The following is a 25,943-nucleotide window of genomic DNA, read 5'->3' as shown; positions in this document are numbered from 1 at the left end:
AGTGAGCTCATTCACAGGTGTGTGAGTGGGAGAGGTAGCTAACTAACACCTCCCCTAGCAGGATGGGTAGTTAATCCTCGCTACATTTTAATGGCTCATCCTTTCAGCTTCACTGAAAGTAATACCCCAAATAAATAGCGTAGGCTTGTATTCCAGTTACGGAACAAATTAGAATTGTAAATTATCATGCTTCTTTTTATACAATGGTGTTAAACCATACTTACTTCTGGCAATTTGATAGGATCTCTTGATACAAGGTAGGCACTGATTTTGAGATAGCCAAGCTTATAAGGTTTTCTCCATTATTCATACTTAACTGTTATCTGCATCCCTTTCAATCTATGTGAAAATAAACTAAATACTGTATAGTGTGACTTACTTTGTCCTCATCCAAAATAGGACATTGCCTTTCCTCATCGAATCCATCATAAAACAAGTTATCACGTGCAAGGTCAGAGACGCTTATCCATTCCAATCCTGAACGTTCAGCGATTTGTTGGGACAAAGTTGACTTCCCAACACCAGGTGTACCTATGGAAGAAAAGCAATAGTTACACTTGTGTACATTAAAGTATTTTATGGTTGAATCATTGCTCTGATATCCTCTGAAGTAATGATTTACTCTTCATCAAATACTTATCCAGTACATCGGGTGACATTAAAAAAAGATTAGTATATGAGGCATAAAAATAAATTTAAAAAGTTATTGGAATGATGGAGATAGTATTTTGGAAATCTTTTACATGGAGAAAACAAACAGGAACAGGAGGATGTTTATATAATAGAGGGATAAAGTATAAGGGGGCCTTGGAGGTAAAAAATGGAAAAGCCCAAGACCATCTGGAATAACAAATGTAATTACAGTATAGCGGCAGGAGAGCCTTTCATCCCAAAGTTTTCCAGAGTTTGTGTACTGGATATGAAAACCTGATAAGAGGAAGAGATGAGATAAGAATGGATAAAAAAAGAGCCTCAGTGTAATGGTATACAAAAAAAATAGGATACACTTGACAGTATTTAGACAAATGATTAACTAGGTATAACAAAGAAAGAAGGGACTAAAAAACAAATTAGTTAAGCAAATGATGTTACATTACATAAACACTAGATCTAGATTTAAGGCACAGGTAATTTCAGGTGTATCCTAAGAGCTTAATATAAATCTTGGTGTACATCTAGGGTCAGCACTGAATCCTTTGATGTTTATCATACAAATGGAGGAAGAGGGGAATTCTAAGCTGCTTTATGCAAATGGTCTACTGGTAATGTTAATAATAGTCTATAGAATAGGTTTCAGATGTGTGAAAAAGGGAGAAACTGGAATGAAGAAGATATGAATGAAAATTAATGTAAGCAAAATGAAGGTTACTTTGACTGGAAAGGAAGGACTTGATAAATGAAAAATTTGGAAGTTATTTGTATTTTTCTTAACCATACAAACCAGTAGCTCTTTACTGTATTAGGGAATATGCTTTGGGTAAAGCTGAAACAAGCCATAAGATTTTTAGCTTTTAGCAAGGTGTAACTACCCCACCACTAGTAAGTAGGGGAGGGGGGGGGGGCAGTACTCACTACTCTGCTCACAAACACACACCTGTGTTCTATCGTCACTTTTACTTGCAAGCAGGACTTATTTGGGTATAAGTGATGGCAGGCCAAATTTGTATAAAGAGCTACAAGTTTGTATGGTTAGGAAAAATACAAAATTCTTCAAAATTTTACATTATTCCAACATCAGAATACAAACCTTACGCTCTATATTAGGGAAGACTCACCCTCTAGGTGGGTGGAAGTATGAACTAACTGGCTGGTTTTTAACATGACAAATTCGGAGATAATTCGTATTTTTCCTAACCATACAAACCTTAGCTATTTACATTGGGTTTACTTTCGGCGTAGCTGAAATTGACGAGCCAATAGATTTTAACGAGGGTTAACTACCCCCGCGCTAGTTAGCGGGGGTAGGGGAAGGGGTAGCTTGCGAAAAAGTACCTCCCTGCTTGTTGATATAAGCCACTACCGTGGTGTTGTCGCTCATCACCACCACGGAGTGACCCGCCAGGGTCCGTTGGAACTGTTGAAGAGCCAGGAATACGGCCTTCATTTCTAGCAGGTTGATGTGCAGGCACTTTTCTGATTCTGACCAAAGACCTGAGGTCCTCTGGTTCAGAATGTGAGCCCCCCGCCCTTCTTTTGACGCGTCCGAAAACAGTGTCAATTCCGGGGGGAGGACGAGAAGATCCTCTCCCTTTCGCAGGTTCTCGTCGACCAGCCACCACCGCAGGTCCGCCTGTTCCGAGGGTCCTATCGGGACCAGAAAGTCGGAATCGGATCCTTGATTCCACCGGGACTTGAGCCGCCACTGCAGGGATCTCATCCTGAGACGGCAATTTGGAACCAGACGAGTCAGGGAGGCCAGGTGACCTAAGAGACGCAACCACGATTGGGCAGGAAGCTCTTCCTGCCTGAGGAAGGGTTCCACCACCCTCCTCAGCCTTGCTATCCTGTCGTCTGATGGAAAGGCTTTGTGGAGATTGGTGTCTAACAACATGCCTAGATAAACCAGTCGTTGGGACGGCGCAGAGAGGACTTCTCGAGATTTACCAAGATCCCCAGATCTTGGCAAAGTCCCAGAAGCCTGTCTCGGTGTCGAAGAAGGGTCGACTCCGAGTCTGCTAGGATCAGCCAGTCGTTCAGATATCGGAGGAGATGGATGCCGTTCATGTGCGCCCAAGACGAAATCAGGGTAAACACTCTGGTGAACACCTGAGGTGCTTTAGAGAAACCGAAGCACAGCACTTTGAACTGGTAGGTCTTGCTGTCTAGGCTGAATCTCAAGTACTTCCTGGAAGACGGATGGATTGGGATCTGGAAGTACGCGTCCTTCAGATCCAGTGTGCACATGAAGTCTTGTGGTCACACCGCAAGTCTGACCGTGTCCGCTGTCTCCATGCTGAACGGAGTTTGCTTGACAAACTTGTTCAGAGCTGAGAGGTCGATGACAGGTCTCCACCTTCCAGACGCCTTCTTATACAAGAAAGAGTCGACTGAAGAAGCCTGGGGAGCCGTCGACGACCTCCTGGAGAGCATCCTTCTTGAGCATGGTCTCGACTTCTGCCCGAAGGGCTAGCCCCTTTGCCGATCCCATGGCATAGGAGCTCAACGACACTGGATTCGCTGTCAGGGGAGGTTGAGATGTCGTGAATGGGACGCGATACCCTTGGCCGATCACGGAGACCGTCCAAGCATCGGCCCCATGTTGCTGCCACCTGTGCACGCAACTTTGAAGGCATCCCCCCACAGGTGGACACGCTGGGGGACTGCCACTCCTAGCGTTTGCGGCCGCGGCCTCTTCCTCTAGGAGTCTTGCCTCCCCTAAAGGACTTACCGCCCCTCTTGTCCTTGGCAGGAAAGGGCTGGGGCTTAAACACCACTTTCTTAGCTGCCAGCGCCTGCTTCGGTGTCTTGCGAGGCTGCTGCTGCTGGTGTTGCTGCGTGGCTGGAGGCTTGTAGGGCCGAGATGCAAGGGCCCTTTGGAGGAGGGAGTCCTGGCTAGACTTCCTCCACCTCTCAGCTGTTCGTTCCATATCTTGGGGCTCAAACAAATTTCCCCCAAGGAGGGAGGAGTGTCTGAGCCTGCAGACATCCACGGCGGGGACCTTCGGATGGATCTTCTCGGTCACTGCATCACGACGCTTCAGCACCGAGTTGGCCCACAGGTTGGTAACCTGATGTGCCAGGAACTCGGTGGAGCGAGTGCCCGAGAGGAGGAAGGTCTCCAGGGCCTTCCTATTGCTCTCCTTAGACAGATCCTCGGAGCGCAATAGGATGCCCAGAGAACCTAGCCAGACATCCAGCCACGAAGTGGCCTGCATGGCACACTTCGCGACCTTTTCGTGGCTCAGGATCTCCGACGCCGAGAACGTCACCTGCCGGGCGGAGAGCTTCTCAAGAGGAACTCCCCTAGTAAGCTCTTCCACCGAATGGTGGAGGGGAAGAGCGAGGCTAGACTTCCCCATGATCTCAAAATACCTCCTCTGCTGGAGACGAGGAGGTGGGAGGAGTTTGTTCCAGGCAGAGGAACGACTGGAGGAGGCGAGTACTGCGAGCTGAGCGTTGGCCCTGGCTCTGGCACTCTTCACCCCCTGGGACCAGGGCAGAGCCGCGCTGGCCTTTGGGGGCTTCTGAGTTCCATAGACCTAGTCCAGGACCGTGTCCTTGCCTTCACGCGGGGCGATCACAGGGTCCATGAACCCGTTGAGCTGTCTCATCAGGCCCAAGACCAGCCAGAAGGCATGCTCAGACTCCTGCGGACTGGCAACTAAGTCTCCTGTCCCCGGAGGCTCTTCCTGGGGAGACACGTGGATGTTCTCCCGGGGTCTGGCTGGTTCCTGACGAATTCGTGAAGAAGACTTCGGATTCGTCTTGGAGTCCTTGGGTTCCCTCCTGGGCGGGATACAAGACTCCAGCAAAGAGGTCTGGTAGGCACCTTCCACGCGAGACGATTCTCCTCCACGAGGAGGCGACTCCCCCCTTGGTGCCGAGGGGGAGACCGCCACCTCGCTGGACTCTCCTGAGGACGGAAAGGCCTCGTCTACGGGAGAAGGAAAAAACGACTGCGAAGGGGACGGAGCCTTCCTGACGGACCTCTTAGGAACCAACTTCTCCCTGGGAGAAGTCACCACGAAGTCCACTCCTCTCCTTCTCTTCAGCGGGGGCGAGGCCGTCATTGGCTTGTATCCTAGATCGGCGAGTACCGGCTTCATAGCCTTCACTAACGCCCGCATCAGAGGACCAAACCAAGACTGCCGAGACACGGACACAGAGTCCGAAATTCCCGCTGGAGGGAAGGGGATCGGGCGATCCTTCGGAGTGGACACCACTGGACCTGCCTGCAAAAAAGAAGGGGAAGAAAGTGGCCTTGACCTCTCCGATGGTCCTTCCTTGTCCTGCAAAAGAAACCTGCGCTTAGGCGGAGGCGATCCCGACTGCGACCTGGCAACACGCGTCCCTGCTGCTGCCGCGAGCCGCGGAACCCGACGCGAACGGGGGTCATGCTGACGCTCGCACGGGGGCGTTACTAAAGTCGCGCGCGCAATCGCGCAGAGACAAACGAGCGCGGGCGAATGGGCACGCGGCACGCAGGCGAGTGAGCGCGTGGGCGAGCGAGGGCGTTGGCGAGTGAACGCGCTGGCGCGTGCGCGAGCGAGAGCGCTCAGGAGACCGAGCAGGGGAACGATGGTGTCCTGGAGACCTGTGACGCGTGGGGGAGCAATGGCGAGTCGGCGAACGCTGGCGCGCAGGCGAGCGCTGGCGCGCAGGCGAGCGCTGGCGCGTTGGCGAGCGATGGCGCGTAGAACGCGCAGGCGAGCGACCGCAGGAGACCTATGTCTCTCCAGATCCGCTGGGCGCTGACGCGTAGGAGAGCGCTTGCGCGCAGGCGATGGATCACGAGGGCGGTCTGGAGATCGCCGGTGATCAGGGGAGCGCTAACGCGCTGGAGATCGCTGACGAGCAGGAGAACGTTGACGTGTCGGAGATCGCTGGCAAGCAGGAAGAAGAGGCGTAGAAGACTGTGCAGGAGCTATCGGCGCGACGCGCAAAGGCGAACGCTCACGAACGGTCTCGGGAAGAGGAGGCGCGTGGGCGTGCAGGAACTCTGGATGTACGCGCAGGAGACCGTGCGCGTTGCTGCGCAGGAGAAAGCTGACGAGCAGGATCGCGAGGGCGAGGAGGAGTTGAGTCCTTGCCCATGACCCGAACCGGAGTTCTAGGGCACGTGGGCGCACAGGGTGCGTGTCAGGAACTGGATGCGCAGGTGTGCGCTGACGAGCAGGAGATCTAGTGCGCTCAGGAGACCGTTGGCTCGCTGGGCGCGCAACAGGAACAGGAGGATGTTCGTTGTCCACAGGAGAGCGCTGGCGAGCAGTGGGGCGTTGACCATCAGGGGAGCGCTGGCGAACAGGAGAGCGCTGGTGCGCTACTACGCGTGAACGCGCAGGAGGGCGCGCAGGGGAACCCTGACGCGCAAGGGAAGAACCCACACCGTGGGCGACATCCCTTTGCCCCGAAGGGACCGGTGCCCGTCGGCTGATGAGATCAGAAGACTGCTGGCCATCTGCACAAGAAGTGGAAGGTCTGGAAGGCGTGGGAGAACGTGAACAATCCCCGGAGAGGTCTAAGGACGCGGCTGCTACAGTCTGCTCCCGGCAAGGAGAGTCCCCATCGGAGGACGGATGAGGTGAAGACTCGAAAAGGCGCCTCTTGACACCCTTATAGGGAGACGGGAGGCCCTTGCGGCGAAGCGGACGATGAGCCTTACGGCGAAGGCGGCCACGAGGGAGGTCGTCGGGATCATCAGTCCTCCGAAGAGGAGTCTCAGTCAGAGCGCTCCCCCGAGGGGGAGACTTAGCCGCAGGAGAGACCGTGGGACCCCCTTCCCCCTTCGAAGGATGTACGGAAGGGGGAGGAGAACCTTCAGCAACGTTATCAACATCAGGAGCCGCAGAGGTTTGACCAGACCCGTCGGAAGCCTCTGCCACCACGACGTCGACGATAGACAGAGGATCTACCTCTGCTATCACCGGCGACTGCTTGACAGCGGCCCCCAACTGAATAAGGTCAAACAGGGCTTCCTTGGAGGGCAGGCCCTTAAGCCCCAAGGAAGCCCAAAGCTGAAAAAGATCATCATTAGACACAGGATCAACATTATCAAAATCCTCCCCCGGAGGAGGAGGGGGAGCCGCCCCGCTATGGGAGGCGACGCCCTCTCCCGCACACCGAGGTCAGGAAACAGAACAAGGGCCTGCGCTCCCACTCGGCGGCCTCTCACTAGAAGCCGGACGAGGGGGAGCTTCAGAGGAGGTCTGGGCGGCGGAAGAAGAGTCCTGAGAGCCTTCCTCCTTCAAGGCAACCCCAGAAGGAGAACAGTCTCTCTTGGACTTCTTACGCCGGCGGGCAAACCTCTCCCACTGGGAGGCAGACCACTCCCTACATGTATTTTCCCTATCACACCGTCGGCCTCGACACTGCGGGCAAAGGGTGTGAGGATCGGTATCCACCGCCGACATGAAGGTACCGCAAGGGCGGCCGGCGATCCCAGGCCACTTGTGCATGATGAATACCAAAGGGCGAGGCCAACTTCAAACACACAGCTGAGGAAAAGCAAAGAAAAGATTAAGGCTGTCAATAACGAGGATGATAGACAGACACGTCTGCACATCGTCCGAGCTAAAAGTGAAGTGAAGCAAATCACCGGTGTGTGTGTGTGGGGGGGGAGGGGTAGCAAGCTACCCCTTCCCCTACCCCCGCTAACTAGCGCGGGGGTAGTTAACCCTCGTTAAAATCTATTGGCTCGTCAATTTCAGCTACGCCGAAAGTAAACCCAATGTAAATAGCGTGGTTTGTATTTCGGTTACGGAACAACTGGGGTTTTCCCATACATAACAGGGAGAAACCCTGTCACCTTGCTAGATTCCATGCAAAGCACGGTTAGTGGCCTGAGCATCCTGTGTGATTGTGTGCTACTAGCAGTGTGACTTGTCTAGGTAAGAATATTAGACAAGTATGAATCTTTGAAACAACCATAGACGTTACCCAATCCCACCTCGACCGGGGGTATGGGAACGCAACACGTATACATATCTTATATCAGGTTACACAAGGGAAATGGTTTTACCTACAAACAGAGGAGGCAAGAGGCCAGCCAGGCCGCTAACAGGCTGTTCTTTTACCTCCCCATAAGTTTTCACAAATATCGGGTTTTATTAATTCCATGATTTTGGTAAATTCTGGTATTCAAAGAAAGTTTATAATAACATGTTTAACTTATGCTGAGTGTAATTTATCCCAATTTGCGTTAAAATATGTGAAAAATTACAAAATTACAAAGCGTGCATCCGAAAACAAGCTGCTGTCGTTGACTTCGGCGGATTGTGATATTAAATTTAGACTTACCAAGACGATTCTTTATATATTTATTCTTTCACATTGTTTATTGACAAAACATATATCTGATGGAGAAATATAGGTTAATAAATAAGTTTCGATTCACATTACTTGGTAATTATTCGAGAACAATGAAGATGTTCGGACAAAAATACTTCCGACCAATCAGGTATCAGGAACCTTTCCGAGCTAAAAGGGCACCCCTATGAGTGGGTGCAAATATGCACCGCTATAAAAAATAGACTATAGATACTTATGCATATTACCTTGGGTATGTCCGCCAATCAGTATTATGCTATAGGTTGCCATTGTTCGATAGCTCAAAATACTATGCAGAATTGGTTTGAACATTAAAAAGGAATTATTTTGAATACCATCACCCCCAGGTGCAAATAAATACTAACATAATAATAATGTAATTCTTAAGAATTGAAGCCAAATTCAAATCTCTAAGTGTTCGAACAGCGTACTACCGGTACTGCTCTACCTGATGATTGTTCATTATTTTTTCATGTGATGTGCAACTGGGGGTCCGGCGGGTTTGCCTTGGTTAGGTTAGTAACCTATGTTCTTACTAGGTTAGGTTAGTTATTTATTAAATGAAAGCGAAGTCCTCGGAGAACCATGTGTTCGAAGTGTCTTTGGATCCTTTGTTTATCACCAGCCAGTTCCTCCTGAGTGCATATCGTATGGACCTAAACTTTCCCCCCCCCTAACCTAACCTAAAAGCTGCACCCTTACTTATTTGTCTTACGGGCTGAGACCCCCTTACATTGCTGTGTCCTTAACCAGCCGACATCATACATACAGGTAGCTGCTATCATATACACCCCATGTCTTTTTGTCAGTACGTCGTAAGTTTTAAACATTGTCGATGGTTGTCAATGCGTTTTCACTTTTGCGAGTATATACTTGTTTTCTCAGTAAAATGATAACAATGGTTTTCATAGCATATTTTAAGTGTTTTGAAAGAATTGGACGATGATTTTCCTCAGAAATCCATAGGTTGTGGAGTTGAGGCAGTCGATACCTAACTCCACAACTATGGATTTGCGCCGATAATCATTAGATTTGTTCAACAAATAAAAATATGGCAGAAAACACATGCTGTTATGCACTGGGAACTATTGACAACTTATGCAAATTTACATGCCGATCTACAAACACACCAAATAAAAAGCTGCTACTGTATATGTTAGCCAAGTCCAGCATACAAGAAAATGAGCAGAACCTAAGGTACATCAATTATTTTTCTTTGAATTTTGGTGACTTATGGCTTTGTAAATGATTAAATTTGGGTAAAATTCAGAGAGTAAGCTGAGCCACAGTATATGCAAACGTAGCCCATTGCCCCATGCCACTGGGCTGTAAATGCCGAGCAATCCGAACAAACGAACCCAGACCCCATACGGGTTATTCATCACAATATAACTATATTAAAAGCCTCAACTTTATTGCAGTCCAATAAAATACCTGTTATCAAAATATTAGGTCCAGCCTTCATCATATAATTTGTCGAAAAATCTAGTCTCGACGTAAACCAGTCCGAAAAGTATGGTACGTGATAGCGATGCTGGCCACCCTACAAAACACGTAGTAACGTTCAGTTGTACAAAGTCACATGTTGTAGACGACAAAACTCAGAAGTAAACAAATATAAATTCCACCATTCGCGATGCGGTGATATCAATGATTACATTGTTCCAGGACTAACTTTGACTTTTGTAAGTATTTAGAATAGATAGTTGCGCACTACTTGGTTGTAATGTGGCGAACATGCATATTTCTTTTTTAAATAATAAGTTAAGTACTCAAAAGCCAATATAATACCTATTTGTCAAACGTAATATATAAAATATTGTAAAATTGAATGCCATTTCGTAATGTATGAGCTTTGATAAGAGATTTCATAATAAAATATAATTTTTTTTTTATATTCTCACAAATTAGGGCGCACGAAATTGCAACCCAATTAGTTCGCTGTGCTGTGGCTTCTGTTCCACGTTTCAGAAACATGAAGCTTTTGGGGAGGGATTCGGGAATGTTTCTATCCGGAGCAAGGTGCAACACAATGGTAGTAGAAATACTTGAATGTTTTATATGCTAATGAAACAGAACTATGACAAAGCCAGACAAAATATAGCCGATACCATAAAAAGTAACGTATCACAGTGAATCAAATAGGGCAAGGGAAAGAGAGCGAATCAGTGTTTACTTGTTTTGGGTTTAAATCCAACCTCCACTGAAGTCGAGTGAACTACTTCTCGGGCGGGTCCATATCAATCATCTTACGAAACATTTTCATTATAACTTTTACAATTCTTTGATTGTAGCATCTTCCAAATCATATGATCTTGTGAAAAGTAATGTCTTTAGTTTCTTCTTAAAATCAATTGCTCCCTTTAAGTCCTTCATTTCAGTTGGCAGTTTATTATAATGTCTAGGCGTACAGTAGCTGAAAGTCCTTTCACCAAATTTACTATTTGTTCTTGGTTCAGATAGTCTATGTTTGTCACTCATGTGTCTTATGGTAACATTTCTTTCTAGTTCTAGTTTTTCAGGCATTCTTTTAGATATGTTGGTTCATTTTGGTTCAGTATCTTCAACGTTAGTAAGAGTAGCTTGTATTCGATTCTCGCCTTTACCGGCAGCCAGTGTAATTTAATTAGTGCAGGGGTAATTCTATCCCTATTGCGTAGTTCTTTTATTAATCTAGCGGCTCTGTTTTGTACTCTCTGAATTTTCTTCAGATGATAATTTGGTAAGCCATAGAACAGTGAGTTGCAGTAATTAATTCTTGAAAATATGTGGTGATTAATGAGTATGGCCATAGATTTTTCATTTAAGTATTTACTAATAAATGCTATGTTTCTAATATGATAGTTACAATTTCTTACCATATTATTTATATGTTCATTCATCGTCAGTCGATCATCCATGATTACTCCAAGATTTCTGACATATTTCTTTAGGTCAGTGATCGATTGACCTATTTCAATTCTTTGGAAGCATTCGATTCTTTTTATATCTTTTTCATTTCAAAAAATAATACATTCACTTTTATCTTCATGGAGCTTGAGCTTTTCTGTTAACATCCAAGCCTAATGCCATTCATTATTTCATGTATCTTTCTTTTAGCTTCATCAACTGATTCTATTGGTAAATAGAATTGTGTATCATCAGCGTATAATTTAAACTTAACTCCGTGAGTTTCAAGTATATTTGCCAGTTCAATCGTGTAAATATCAAACAGTGGGTACCTAGTACACTGCCTCGAGGCACCCCTTTGGTTAGTTTTCTTGCCTCAGATTCAACATTTGATATTACTACTTTAACTTTGCGGTTTTCAAGATAACTCACAAACCAGTCATATGCTCGTTCTACGATGCCCACAGCTTTAAGGTCTTCCATCAGATATGTATGTTCTACAGTATCAAATGCTGCACTTAGATCAAGCATCACAAGAATGCAACACTTGTCATTTGTTATAATTTCTGTTATGTCATTTTTAATCGCTAACACTGTTGTTTCTGTGGAGTAATTTTCTCTGTATGCAGATTGATCATCGGGTATGGCATTAGGTTGTTTCAGACGTTTCCAGGTTTGTTCATGTACAGCAGTTTCAATAATTTTCGAAAAATATGACAGATTTTATATTGGCCTTTATGAACTTAAATTGTCTATATCATCTTTGTCTTTATAGACAGGCTTGATACATGCACCTTTCTCACAATCAGGGAAAACTGCCTGTGTTAGACTCATATTTACCATGTTTCGGTAGGTCTCTTGTAGTCTGATGAAATTTTCTGCATCTTTTAGATCTTCAATTGGAAATGGGTAATTTCCGCAGTAGTTTTTTTTTTTCACTTTATTATTCTCATATAATCACACTAGCTTAACTCTTTGAATACCCTTAGCTTACTTACACCTGTTGCTGATGTATTCCTTCGTTCTGTTGTGCCGATGTTGCGAAAACTGGAGCAGATTTTATTTTTTCTTCCACATAATCAATAAAATCATTTGTTAGGCATTTAGCATCATTAGTTATGTCAGGCAATACTATTTCTGTCTTTAGACCTAATAGTTTCTATAGGTTCTTATGTATTTTCTGTGGGTCATTTTCATTGCACACTTTTTTTATAATAGGCCTTTTTTTTAACTAAGATAATGTAATTGTAGCGATTTCTACCTGATTTGTAATGTTGCCAGTTTTCATTATTTTTATTTCTTTTCCATTTATCCTCCATTTTTCTTTTTCTTTTTTTTCCTTCATATAATTCGTTATCAAACCAATTCGATTTTTCTTTAATTGTGATTATTTTTTTTTCCGGGCACCTATTATTATAATTAGTTGCAAGTATTGTTTTACTTTTATCAGTATTGCAGTTTACACAGGATTGTCTCTCTACTAAGGGTGTGCTTCTCTTCACAGTTACAGACTGGTGTTATCCCTTTTATATCCTCTAGATTTTGTTCAATGAACTCTTTTGGATCAAAGTTGGTCTTAATTCTGTATGTGATTTCCTTCTGTATTGCATTATTTTTTCTAACATCTATTTCAAAAGACATTAACTTATGCATTGGGGATATAGAGCAGTCAGGTTCAATCTCCATATTTAGTATGATGTTGTTTTTATTTACTATAACTAGATCTAGTATATGATTAGACTGAGCTGTTGGTTCAGACACTATGTTTTCAAGGTCGTGGTTGTCAATCATTTCTCTAAATTCATTGACATATGGGTCTACTCTGTTATCAAGATGTAGGTAGAAATCACCACACATAACTATATTTCTATTGTCGTTCAATGTATCTAGTAAGTTATTAAATTCATCTAGAAACATTCTTTTGATTTTGCTCGGTGGTCTATAGAGTATAACTATTTGTAGATTTACATTTCTAGATAAAATTTTAATATTCATATATTCAAATGAATTAACTATGAGATGTTTTCTTACTGTAACTTTATATGATTTCTTAATTAAGATTCCAATGCCACCACCTCTTTTGTCTTCTCTTGGTTCATGATAAAAGTTATAAGATTTAGGTGTCATTTCATTTATTTTCGATCTGTCACTCACATTACCACTCAACCAAGTTTCAGTTAATAAGCAAATATCCACATCTTGATCACTTACGACTTCCTTAATGATACGAGTTTTATTGCCAATGGATTGTATATTTATTAGATTATATACATGATATTTTCTTAATCGAAGCCATGGTCAGTATTTTTTCTGGCTCTAGTTATTTCTTGTTTATAAACTTCGCAGTTTAGTTTATCATAGGATTTATGTTTTGTGTCATCATAGTTCTTTCTCACACAATTTATGCATTTAAATTCAACAATACTGCAATGACCTGATTTATGTTCTCCTGCGCACTTGGGGCACGACTGTTTATTCTTGCAATTTACTGCTCTATGCCTAAATTCCTGGCATTTGTAACACTGGTAGGGCATTACAAATAAATTGGTAAATGGTGAATTTGCCGTTTTTAAATTTAGAGCCATATGCATTTTGCAAAGAAAGACCCGAAAAGCTAGTCGTTAAGAAATTGCAAATAAAGTTACTTACAAGTATGGCGATTAAAACAAAATATTTCTCTTTAGACTCAGAGATATACATTTATGAACGATCCAAGTATCAAGATTTTAAGATTTAAAGAAGAACAGGTTGTAGGTTGGCCAAGGCACTAGCCACCCGTTGAGATACTACCGCTAGGGAGTTAAGGGATCTTTAATTGGCCACAGTACTACATTGGATTCTTCTCTCTGGTTACGGTTCACTTTCCCTTTGCCTACACATGCACCGAATTGTCTGGCATATTCCTTAGATGCTCCTCTGTCCTCATGCACCTGACAACACTAAGATTACCAAAAAATTCTTCTTCACTGAAGGGGTTAACTACTGTACTGTAATTTAGTGGCTACTTTCCTCTTGGTAAGGGTAGCTATGAGAAGCAGCTTTTCTAGGAGAAGGACACTCCAATATCAAACCATTGTTCTCTAGCCGTGGGTAGTGCCATAGCCTCTGTACCATGGTCTTTTACTGTCTTGGGTTAAAGTTCTCTTGCTTAAGGGTACACTCGGGCACTATTCTATCTAATTTCTCTTTCTCTTTTTTTGTTAAAAAATTATAGTTTTTATAGAAGATATTTGTTTAGGTGTTGTTGCTGTTCTTAAAAAATATTTTATTTTTCCTTGTTTCCTTTCCTCACTGGGGCTATTTTCTCTGTTGGGTCCCCTAGGCTTATAGCATCCTGCTTTTCCAACTAGGGTTGTAGCTTATCAAGTAATAATAATAATAATAATAATAATAATAATAATAATAATAATCTCCTACGCCCATTGACGCAAATTTTGTTGGTTAGATTTCGCCATTTGTCTCTGTCTTTAGCTTTAAAATCAACAATTCTCCATTCACCATCTCCTACTGTAGGCCTGGTCCATCCAACTTTATAGAGCCTTGATGGAGTCCAGTTAAAAGTTAGATGAACTAATCTTTCTTGGGAGTGCGAAGAGCATGCCCTTTTCTTTTCCATCTACCCCTCACCATGATCTCATTCACAATGGCACTCGATCGAAGTCGAGTAATCTCTTATAGTTTCATTTCTAATCCTGTTCTGCCATATCGCGACCCATTTCCATATGGTAACATCGATCTCACTGAACTAAATAAACAGCTGATTTTTATTTGTAATTTCAGGTGATTTGATTTCCAAATTTTACTTAACCTAGCCATTGTCTGATTTGCCGTTTTCAGTATTTCATTAAAATCCAATTCTAAAGACCCTGTGTAAGAAATCAGTTCCTAAATATTTAAATGATTCTACCTTATTAATCCTTTATCCTTTCAATAACATTTCATCTTTCATTACATATTCCGTTCTCATCATCTCTTCTGTCTTTCTTCTATTTATCTGGAGCCCAACCTCATGTGATATTTCATGCATTCTGGTAAGCAAGCATTGCAAATCCTGTGATGTTCTGCTAATAAGAACCGCATCATGAGCATACTTTGGGTCAGCTAATTTTCTATGACTAATCCAGTCCAATCCTTCTCCACCATTCCCAACTGTTATATGCATTACAAAATCCACAAGAAGAATAAACAACTTAGGTGACAACACATTCCCTTGCAGTACTCCACTGTTCACTGTAAATTCATTTAATAGGACTCCACTAACATTAGCTTTGCACTCTCTATGCTCATGAACAGACTTAATCAAATCTACATATTTAAGAGGAACTCCATAATAACGCAGGACTCTCCACTAAATTAGCTGGTACACACTATCAAAGGCATTTTCATAGTCCACAAATGCCACCAAAAGCTGATTTCTAAATTCTACATATTGCTGTACAAAAAATTTTGTCAGTACCTTCTCTAAATCCTGCTAGTTCATCTCTCAGCTATTCATCAATCTTGCTCTCCAGTCTCTTTAGAATAAGCATACTATATATTTTCATGACAATTTACATAATTGTGATGCCCCTGTAATGATTGCAATCAGTCTGATTTTTTTTTTTCACTAACACTACTACTATCGTTTCCAGAGGCCGTGTAATATTGTTTTTTTAAATAACTCCTAAAACAACTGATGGATTTCCATGATATCAAAGCAGGGAGCGCTTCATACAATGGCCTAATTTTGGGAAATACTGTGCATTGCCAATTACGTTTCATTAACTTTTGTACGTAAGAAAATGAGGCTAAAGCCAGTCTTAGCCACCCACACATTCGCAAAAGTGATGACGTCCCTCAGTGACGTTGTTATAACGTTTCTTCCCCTTTACCTCCCATCCCCTGAATTGTTAAACGCCTGTTTAACTCCATAGATAATTGTCATATGACCTACCCCAAGCAATATGAAATTCTTTGTCAGTAAAAGTTCAGCATACCTGGTAATGTGATTCGTGACTTTAGACTTTACCTAAACACAAGACCAACGTTTTATATCTTACCCACTCACTTACATTGAAGATCAAGAATGAGACAGGAGACGAAAGAAGCCATGCTAACCCTACACTTCGCACTTCAAGCGATTGTTGGTAAAGCAATAGAAATATAGTTTTCTTTAGGTTAAGCCGTAAGACTCATTCTTCCATACAACACAGGTTACTCGATACATCAATTGCCAGGAAGAAAATGACAGAGAGCACTGTTTGATATAATTTATCATATCAATTTCACCAGAGAGAGTAGCTTGAATTCCTTAGAAGGTAGACTTCTAAAAGATGTTTCATATAAGGGCATTGACATCGGCCATTTGATAAATTTTGAAATCATTATATATATATATATATATATATATATATATATATATATATATATATATATATATATATAATGTGTGTGTGTGTGTGTGTGTGTATGTGTGTGTGTTCATACATACATAAGATTTATTATATTTCAACCTATAGTTTTATATATTTATTTACGTTATAAGTACCAGTACCTATTTTTGTTACTTGAAAGGTATGTGGCAAATATCATTGCGACTTTGTCACTGGAATTATACCAGACTTCAATTAATGATCCAATCAACCTTACTTTGAGAAATCCATTGACATTGTCTACATGCCAAGCTGATATACTCGTATCAAAGTATTCATTAGCTTTGCTTTTCCAAAATAATGTTATCACCAATTGCTGGAAACCATAGATTTATTAGGGATAAAAAAAATAAAACAAGAAATGGACACATACATTTTACTCATGATCACTCTCAAGGAAAAAAATTGTTTTTTTATTTTTACTAAAGTTTTTATTTTATTTTTTTATTTTATTTTATTTTTTAGTCGCAAATCTAAAATTTGTAGGAGTCCGAGTAGAATATCTCTCAGTGCGATTCCACACCCCTGTTTTAAACCTCTTCTATTATGTTTGATAATTTGTGTTAACCATCTAATCATTATCTACCACCATAAAACATTTTATTGCTCTTCCGGCTCATTTTATATGTGCAGTACACATTCTTTCCTAACAGGGATTTACTGGTAGCCTAATAACAATGGGAATGAAGGAGAGAAGGCAAGAATGAAGGGGGGGAGGGGGGGGGGGAGAGTACTAGGATAGCCATAGGTGTAAACACCGAAGGAGGGTTGGGGAAACTTCTGCGTCACAGTTACATGATTAAGTACCACTTCTTCGAAACGCTCTGAAAGAAGGGCAGAAGTTCCTCTTTTTTCTAAGAGTAAACGGGTTAATTAAGCACATCTGTCAATTCATTGTACCACCAAAAATTAGGCCAATGTTTGAAACATTCATTGCTGTAATTTCATAGAAATTCATAAGCCGGTTTGTTAGATATTTGGGAAAAACACTATTACACGGCCTCTGGAAACGATAGTAGCTCCCAATCATCAGGTTTGCCTCTTCACAGGCAGGCATAATTCATTTTTTAAGTATTTAAAAAAAAAATGTTAAGGTTATTATTCTTAAATTATTTGATTGTAACTGTTCATTACTTCTTCTGTAGTTTATATTTTTTTTCTTTCCTCACTGGGCTATTTTTCCCATTTTGGAGCCCTTGGGCTTATAGCATCCGGCTTTTCCAACTAGGGTTGTAGCTTAGCTAATAATAATAATAATAATAATAATAATAATAAAAAACGCAAGGCAGGAATTCATAATAAGGATAGTGTATAAATAGCCATGATACCTGTAAAAGGACATGTAAATAAGGTATTCTAAGACGAATAAGAGACATAAGATAGTTTACTGAATAGAAAAAACAGCAAAGATTATTATAATACTATGGCTGATTGTGGTAACTTTAAGAAACCATTTGCACTGGGAATTCAGACTGTGTGGGTAAAGATTAATATGTCATGTAACATTAGTGCTAACTACTAAGTGTTTCCAAATTTTACTTCGTACTAAGTGATTACCATTTTTACGATTGTTGTCCGGCCATCCTCATTTGATTGATCAATATTAGGAGAAAGTAGGGATATTCTTGATACCTCTTTCAACAACCATCGCCTCATCGAAGTGTACGTCCTTCAAGCTGACCCGAAAGCATTAGCGTACCGTTCTGAGCTCCATAATCCTTAGTCGTAGATCGTGGAAATTGAAAGGTGATATTCACGAGACCTACAAATTAAGAAAATAAAACATCAGGGTGATTTGATTGATATAAAGAATGGGAACTGTATGGATGAGCAGTTTGATGGAAGGATTAGAGATTGAGAAAGTGGCAGGGATTTGGGATGTAGGCTATAGCTTTCACGATCAAACTTTGCGACTGCGTAACACTTTGAAAAGGAAATGAAACTCCTGATTAGAGAGAGAGAGAGAGAGAGAGAGAGAGAGAGAGAGAGAGAGAGAGAGAGAGAGAGAGAGAGAGAGAGAGAGATGAAATGAAGTGAAATAATATCCGGTTAACCCTGGTTTAGAGCGGCGTAAATCGACTGGCGGAGGAAGTGCGCATTGGTTGTCCTCTATTGGGTGGCAATTACGCTTGCTCTTTGGAAATAGTACGTCCTTTATAAACCAGTTCAGTGAAGTTCTTGCACGTGGAAAGATTTCATCACATATAATCAAAAGGAATTTGTAATAAGGAAAAATAGGAATATTTTCATATTAAATCATATAGGATAGACTGACTAAATTTTTTTTTCTAAAGTTGGTGGAAGACATTTTTCCTCCATTGAAAAATAAATAATCCCGTATTGTAATTTGCTAAGGTTCTGGGACTTGCTAATAGGCAACATTATGGTCTTGAATATTTTTAAATTTTATATCAAAACCATCGCTCATATGCATTTTTTTGTTGTTGCAAATAATATCCACAATTAAAAAAACTATAATTGTTGTACTGCTATTCTCATAATTTATCGAAATCTAGGTAATTATAAGATAAAAAAAGATAATCTATCGGGCCTTTCATGATACTACAGTGTATACCAAATTATTTCCGTAGACTAAATAGAAAATGATTTTTTTTCTTTTTTTGTGCAAATTTTTGATGAAGTATTATCCGTTCCATAGTCTATTATTTTCATTTAGGATTTGGATGACACGCTAAGTTATTAGATATAATCCACTAATAATAATTGATTAGGGACGGTCGCACGTTATTTGAAAAAATCTGCAAAAAATATCCCAGATTATTTTTATGATAATAATAATAATAATAATAATAATAATAATAATGAAAATATTATTATTATTATTATTATTATTATTATTATTATTATTATTATTATTATTATTATTATATATTATTATTTATTATTATTATTATTATTATTATTATTATTATTTATTGTTTATTATTATTATTATTATTATTATTATTATTACTACTCAACTACAACCATAGTTGGAAAAATAGGTTGCTATACAAGCCCAAGGGCTCGATTATGGAAAGGAAAGGAATTATAGATATTACGAATAAATTATGTATGAGAAGTGATAAAAATGCAAGATATATTAAGAACAGTAACAAAGATGAAATAGATCATTCATATATAAACTATGTTGATCTGTTCCAAAGAAAAGCATTTAGTAACAGTTTGAATTTTGAAGTTCCAATGATTCAATTGCCAGATTAGGAAGGTCTTTCAGCAATTTGGTCACAACTGGAATAAAACTGTTAGAATACTGTGTGGTATTGAGCCTTATGATGGAGAAAACAACACTGATAGAATTAACTACATAACTAGTGCTAAGACTAGAATTTTGCAATCTGGGAAGATCTGAACGTAGAGGATTGTCAGAATTATGAGAAAATTTATGCACCATGCCGAAATAGAAGGTACCAGATTGATGTCCTGTTCAGGGATAAGGACTTTATTATATAGCAAGGGTTGTCGTGACCCAAGTGGTAACCTACCCTGCCTGGTGATCTCCAGACTGGGGTTCGAGTCCCGCTCAAACTCATTAGTTGCTTTGGTCGCGGCAACCTCACCATCCTTGTGAGCTAAGGATGGGGGGTTTGGGGGAGCCTATAGCTGTAACTGCTTAGTCATCAGCAGCCATTGCCTGTCCCTCTTTGGTCCTAGCTTGGGAGGAGAGGTGGCTTGGGCGATGATCATAAATATAATATGGTAAGTCTCTAGGGCATTGTCCTGCTTGACAGGGCAATGTCACTGTCCCTTGCCTCCTGCCATTCATGAGTGGCCTTTAAACCTTAAAGTGTTTGTCCAACAAATTAAGATTGTGAGTAGCTGAAGATCAGACTGGAAAACAATACTCAAAACAAGGTAGAGTGAAAGAATTAAAACATCTCCTCAGGATAAGTTAATCACCAAAAATATTAAGACTTTATCAATAGGACTTTCTGTGCAATTGAAGACGCTCAGTAGTGTATTTGTAATGAAAAAATCACACATCAAATTTTAAACGAGTTGTGTATAGTTAAACTTAGAGACGTTGTCACAGCAAAAATCTGGATGTTGAGGAGCCACTGTCCTTGACCTACATACAATCATACTTTGAGTTTTGTTAATGGTCAACTTCATTACCCATGATTTTCACCATTCTCGAATTCTAAATATATCTCCATTAACGGATTCAGCAACCCTAAATCTACATTCAGGCGATGGAATCAATGCATTTTCAACAATATTGTTTTCAAAATTAAGCAAAATAGCAAGTTTTTTTTTTTTTTTTTTTTTGAATCTGCATTACTATGAGCCGGCCTCATCTAAAGATACTGTGTTATAATTATCTAACTACTAATGGAAGTTAGCAATAACTTAAGTAATTTCGTACAACGTCGCCGAAATTCGCAAAAATAAATGTGGCCTGTCTTCAGATTTGCGATGACTTAACTCCGAAACTACTCGGAGGAATGCGAATGTAGAGATGTAATTTAATAGCAAAAGCAGGAATATGGCCGGTTGAAAATAGAATGGGGTATATAAAGGTTATGCTTTTTCATAACATAATAGCATCAGATGTCAAACGACTAGTTAAGAAGGTAGTGAAAGACCAAATAAGGTAACCATGTGGGGAATGTTGGGGGATAGGTATTATAGAAATAAGCAAAAAATATGATATTAAAATTGAAGAAGTAAGAAAGTATACAAAGCAAGAACTCAAAAAAGAAATGAGAAGTCAAGTGGCAAATGAATATTAAAAGAAAAATAGAAGAAAAAAAAGCAGAGATGACCAAACTGAGGTTTAGTAATGGCAGAATGGATTACATAGGAGAACCTAACACTAAAGAAGCAGTAATATTTATGAAAACAAGGTTGAATATGACAGAATTAAGAGAAAATCACAGAAACAGGAATGATAAGGATAGGCTTTGAGTGTTGCGTAGTGAGGCAGATGAAACTAGGGAGCATACGTTTTGCTGTAATGAATTAAGAAAAATTAGAAGCAATGGCATGGCATTAGGGAATTTAGAAACTCCAACTAAAATGTTTCCCGATACATTAGACAGGCCTTTGAAGTTGGAAGTAAAAGTGTGCAAGCTGTGCTGTCTGTGTAGGAGGTAACTAATTATAATGAATTTTCTGCAGATTGCAGCGCTTTGCACCTACTACGCTTCTTCTAGTAGTGTGCCCACAATCACAGTGTTGTGGTAAGAGCAACGAGGTATCTGGGGCTGCCAGATTCATAATCTGAATGTGAAATTTGGGTTTTATATAATTTTTTTCTTGCAATAATTGATTCGAGCCTGTCCTTAATGACGGAATTTTTTCCCTGATACAATTAACCCTGTAAGATATGATGATTCGTAGTGCAAATGAAAAAAAAGTCTTACAAATATTATGTTAGGAGTCTAATACACAAAGCTATCTTACCATTTACAATTCGTTCGCCATTGTTTGATTTACGCAACCATTACTAGGTCAGGCATATTACCAGTTACCTGAACGTCATCAAATAAAGTAGACAGTAATGCCTCGTGTAGTTTCAATAGGAAAAAAAAGTAATGTATCTGTTACAACCTCGAGTAATTTTACAATAAAACGAAGTAAAAAGTAAAGTTACGCCTCTGTGGTAAACTCGTGTTTCACTATAAAAGAAAACAGACTGGGAAACATATATTTACTTAAGGAAGTTGCATTGGTTCAGTGACCAGCCAAATACAGGAAACATGACAACAGTCTATCTAAATTTCCACGTCTGTTGTGGTCACAGAGGGTGGTAGCACGCACAAACAGATTCACACGCGCATTAGTCACCTCCCGTTTCCGGCACAGCTATTTCACAACTTCCCACCTCTTTAATGTTGCCTCCCCACCCCCCCACCCCACCATCCTCTCCTCCATGATGCCTAAGTATTCATCAATGCCAATATGTACTCGTTATTGCTTATTCTTTGTAAAATTGTGTTTATGTCTGCGTGTACTTTATACTTTGTACAAAGCATATGTACGCATGTGCCCTAGTACGTAAATAATTGTGATATGTAGCAGCATGTATATATATATATATATATATATATATATATATATATATATACACACATATATATATATATATGTATGTGTGTGAGCGTGTATATACTGTATATATATACATATATATAAATAGATAGATATAAGTATATATATGCATATATATAAGTATATATATATATATATATATATATATATATATATATATATATATATATATATATATATATATATTCGGTCACGTTCAGCTATCCCCATCCTTCGAGTAGGGGAGAAGGAATAGTCATACCCCGGGTGAGAGGGGGTATATATATGTACAGTATATATACGTATGTATATATATATAAACACACACACACATATATATATATATATGTATATATATATATGTATATATATATATATATATATATATATATATATATATACGGTCACGTTCAACTATCCCTATCCCTTAAGTAGGGGGAGAAGGAATAGTCATACCCCGGGTGAGAGGGGGGGCATATATGCATATATATGTATGTATATTTACATATATATATATAATATATATATATATATATATATATATGTATGTATATGCATATATATATACATATATATATATATATATATATATATATATATATATATATATATATATATATATATATATAGTATGTAAAAATATCTTGTACTTCAGGAATCAAGAAATGTTTTAAAGAATGCTGGAATTAACTGTGAAGCAAAAAGGATTGGACCATGGGACTTAGAAGTGTAGTTCAGGGAGGAAGTTGGAAATTGAGAATACCCCCGAGAAAAGATTAGTGGTTCAGTTTTTATTGTTGATGTAGACTAACTGCTGGTAAGCTTAAGTAGATGCACAAAACCCTTGTCTGATGTCGAAGTTTCTGTGCTGGTGTTCATCCTTAAAATTCTGTAGTAGAAAAATGAATGGTCTTGATATATATTAAAGTATTTTTTTTTCAGATAAATGGTCTTGATAATATATATATATATATATATATATATATATATATATATATATATATATATATATATATATATATATATATATTTACAAGTGTTCATGTAACATTTTGAGCATTAATTTTTGGTCTCCCAACTTATGACCATCCTTTAAAACTTCTTTTGAACAGAATTTTATCTTTTTAAGATTCCCATTTCTCTGATATTGGGACATTTTAGACACCGCATCGCAATTGTTGCCTAAAGGTGACTTTGGTTTATGAGCGTTGTAATAAGATTTTATTGGATGTCTGTCAGTGTATATTTTACGATTTTACACTAAATAGAATGTCTTTCGTGCGTGTAACTGCTCCCACAGAGATTTTACTGTGATTACTGAAAAATTTACAGTAATATTTTTTAAGAAACTACATATTCACTACATTATTTGGGTTCACTCAATGTTAAAAGTTGAAAAAAATCCAATTACAAAATTGGTTGCTAAATTGCATAATTGATAGTTTTCATTTATTTATCTATTTATGCATGCATTGTTTACATAAATAAGAAAAAACTCTTCTCAGTGGCATTCCTATTTGAATAATTTTTTTTTCTGCAGCCATGTGGAAATGCGGTAATGTTTTACAACTAGCATCCGTATGTCTTTTAATGTCCCTGAGATGGACAAGGTCACTGACTAACAAACCATGATAGTGTAGTGCACCAAATGCCCTTTCACAGACGTAATATGGCATTTCCACTAATTCCATCGAGTGGAATTTTATCGTTTGCAATTAATTGAATTTGGAAACTCCGTTGAAAGATATCTAGATAGCGCATTTTTATTTATGTAATCAGTAAAACTTCTAATTGATATTCCCAGAATTTTCTGATATAAGTGTGCTTTAAATGCTGCAGATAACTTTTTCAAACCGGTCATAAATTATACCTTTGGTTACAAATACCATATTGCAAGAACTTAGTTTTTCAACTTAACCCTAGTATGCTAATAGTATACAGCCCATAACTAAATCAATATTAGGCCTTCGTATCAGCTCATTCTGCAATATACTTTGATAAAGAATGGCATATCATATAATTGCACATTTTAGATTGTGATTGCAAGTAAATCCTTTACGATCTCCATTTCAAACAGTGTGATTTTATATGCATGCATTTGTTGTCAGCTCCGAAATATAATCAAATACTGTATAATTTTTGAGACTGAAACAAGTGTCTTAGTGGAACTTTGGAACAGGCTGCTCCAGGAGCATGCGTTTGTGCTGGCCGAAAGCCAGCTCTATCAGTATACTGCATTACTAAATAAAAGTAAACGCATCTGAAAGAACGTACCTCACCCCATGTCATATGTCAATGGCATTTCATTTGATCGGTTCTCTGATTCAGAAAAAGTGTGGACATCGAAGTGCTTTCAGGAATACTATACTTACACGGCATTATTTTATTCACCAATTGCACCAAGCACTTGACTTAAGAAGTTTTTTTATAGTTTTTCTTTAACATGTCACTATTGTGGCTTCGAATTGTTTTGACTTGGCGAGACAAAATGAGGGTTATTTTAATGCAGGGGAAAAATATAGAAAAAAAAAATCAAGGTTGATCTTCAAGGTTCGTGAATTTTCTGAAGCAATACTAAAATTAAGTTTTTCACTCCTTTTTTCGAATGTTACAGAAGGTGCTTTAGGAGGTCAAAAAGAAAATTTGTTCTAGTTTCTTTGGATTTCAGTGTTGCTTCCTGTGTTTACCTTCCATCTATTTGTTTTGTAGTTTTGCTATCTACTAGGACTATTTATTTCTCCAATTGTCATTTGATCCTAATTTTGCTGTTGTGGTTGCTGTTGCTGCAGTCTGTGGTTTTGGGGCTGTTTCTTTTTATTGCTAATACCGTTGATTTTTTTTTTTTTTTTGCAAATTCTGTTTATATTACTTATGCTGTTATTATTATTATTTATTTATTTTTTTTTTTTTTTTGCTGATGTTAACTCTTGTTGTTGGTACTGATGTTGTTGGTGCTACGGGTTTGGATGATTCCACTATTGTAGCGGTTTCTTTTGCTGTTTTTGGTAAAACTATAGGAATTGTATTTTGTTTTCCTCTAAATTTGGGCTAGTGCTGTCACATTGCTGTTGATTTCGCTTCTGTTGCCATTGTTGTTATTGTTGTAGGTGTTATGGGTATTATCACTGCTGCTACAGCTATTGGTGATATCTCTTGTTGTTGTTGAAGAACGCCAGGCCCTTCTGGCCAAGCACGGGTTCTTGCAATTATGCAGCCCTTGATATTTTATATCTTATGTTGCTGCAGTCACTTATCTTTCTGTAATTTATGGCTGCTAAGGCAATTATTGCTGATGGCAGCACAACGGGTTCTAATGTTGCTTCTATTGCTGTTTTATAGGTTATTCTTGCTGTTGCCGTTATAATCAATATATTATTCTCTGCTAACATTGTTGGTATTGCTGTTGTTACTGCTGCTGTCGCTGTAGTGGTTTTCTCCGTTCTCTCTTTTCTAATTTTTCTTTTAATCCTCCTATCCATTCAATAATAGCATAGGAAGAATAACAAATAAAATGGTTTATGTATTTAAAAAAAAAAACACACACACCTTGAAAGGATGACCAGCCTTCGTCATCTATTCACTTATTTAGTCATTCGGTGTTTG

The 25,943-nt window shown here is 39.5% G+C and overlaps 2 protein-coding genes across 3 annotated transcripts in view; one reads left to right on the top strand and one right to left on the bottom strand.

Annotated features, from left to right (window-relative positions):
* The window catches only part of Ak6 (adenylate kinase isoenzyme 6), a 58,858-nt gene extending 49,259 nt beyond the window's left edge, over positions 1–9,599 (bottom strand). The window contains exons 1-2 of the mRNA XM_068386509.1: positions 9,421–9,599; positions 380–531 (exon numbers count right to left, since the gene is read on the bottom strand). Of these exons, the coding sequence (XP_068242610.1) occupies positions 380–531; positions 9,421–9,454 (186 nt within the window). The 5' untranslated portion in view covers positions 9,455–9,599. The remainder of the gene's footprint in view (positions 1–379; positions 532–9,420) is intronic.
* The window catches only part of LOC137653449 (mucin-20-like), a 174,240-nt gene that overhangs the window by 100,157 nt on the left and 48,140 nt on the right, over positions 1–25,943 (top strand). The gene's annotated exons all lie outside the window — the stretch shown is intronic.

Source organism: Palaemon carinicauda, chromosome 14 (genome assembly GCF_036898095.1).
Source record: "Palaemon carinicauda isolate YSFRI2023 chromosome 14, ASM3689809v2, whole genome shotgun sequence".
Taxonomy (NCBI): domain Eukaryota; kingdom Metazoa; phylum Arthropoda; class Malacostraca; order Decapoda; family Palaemonidae; genus Palaemon; species Palaemon carinicauda.
The sequence above is the reverse complement of the archived record's forward strand: the minus strand, read 5'-3'. Positions and strand labels throughout refer to the sequence as shown.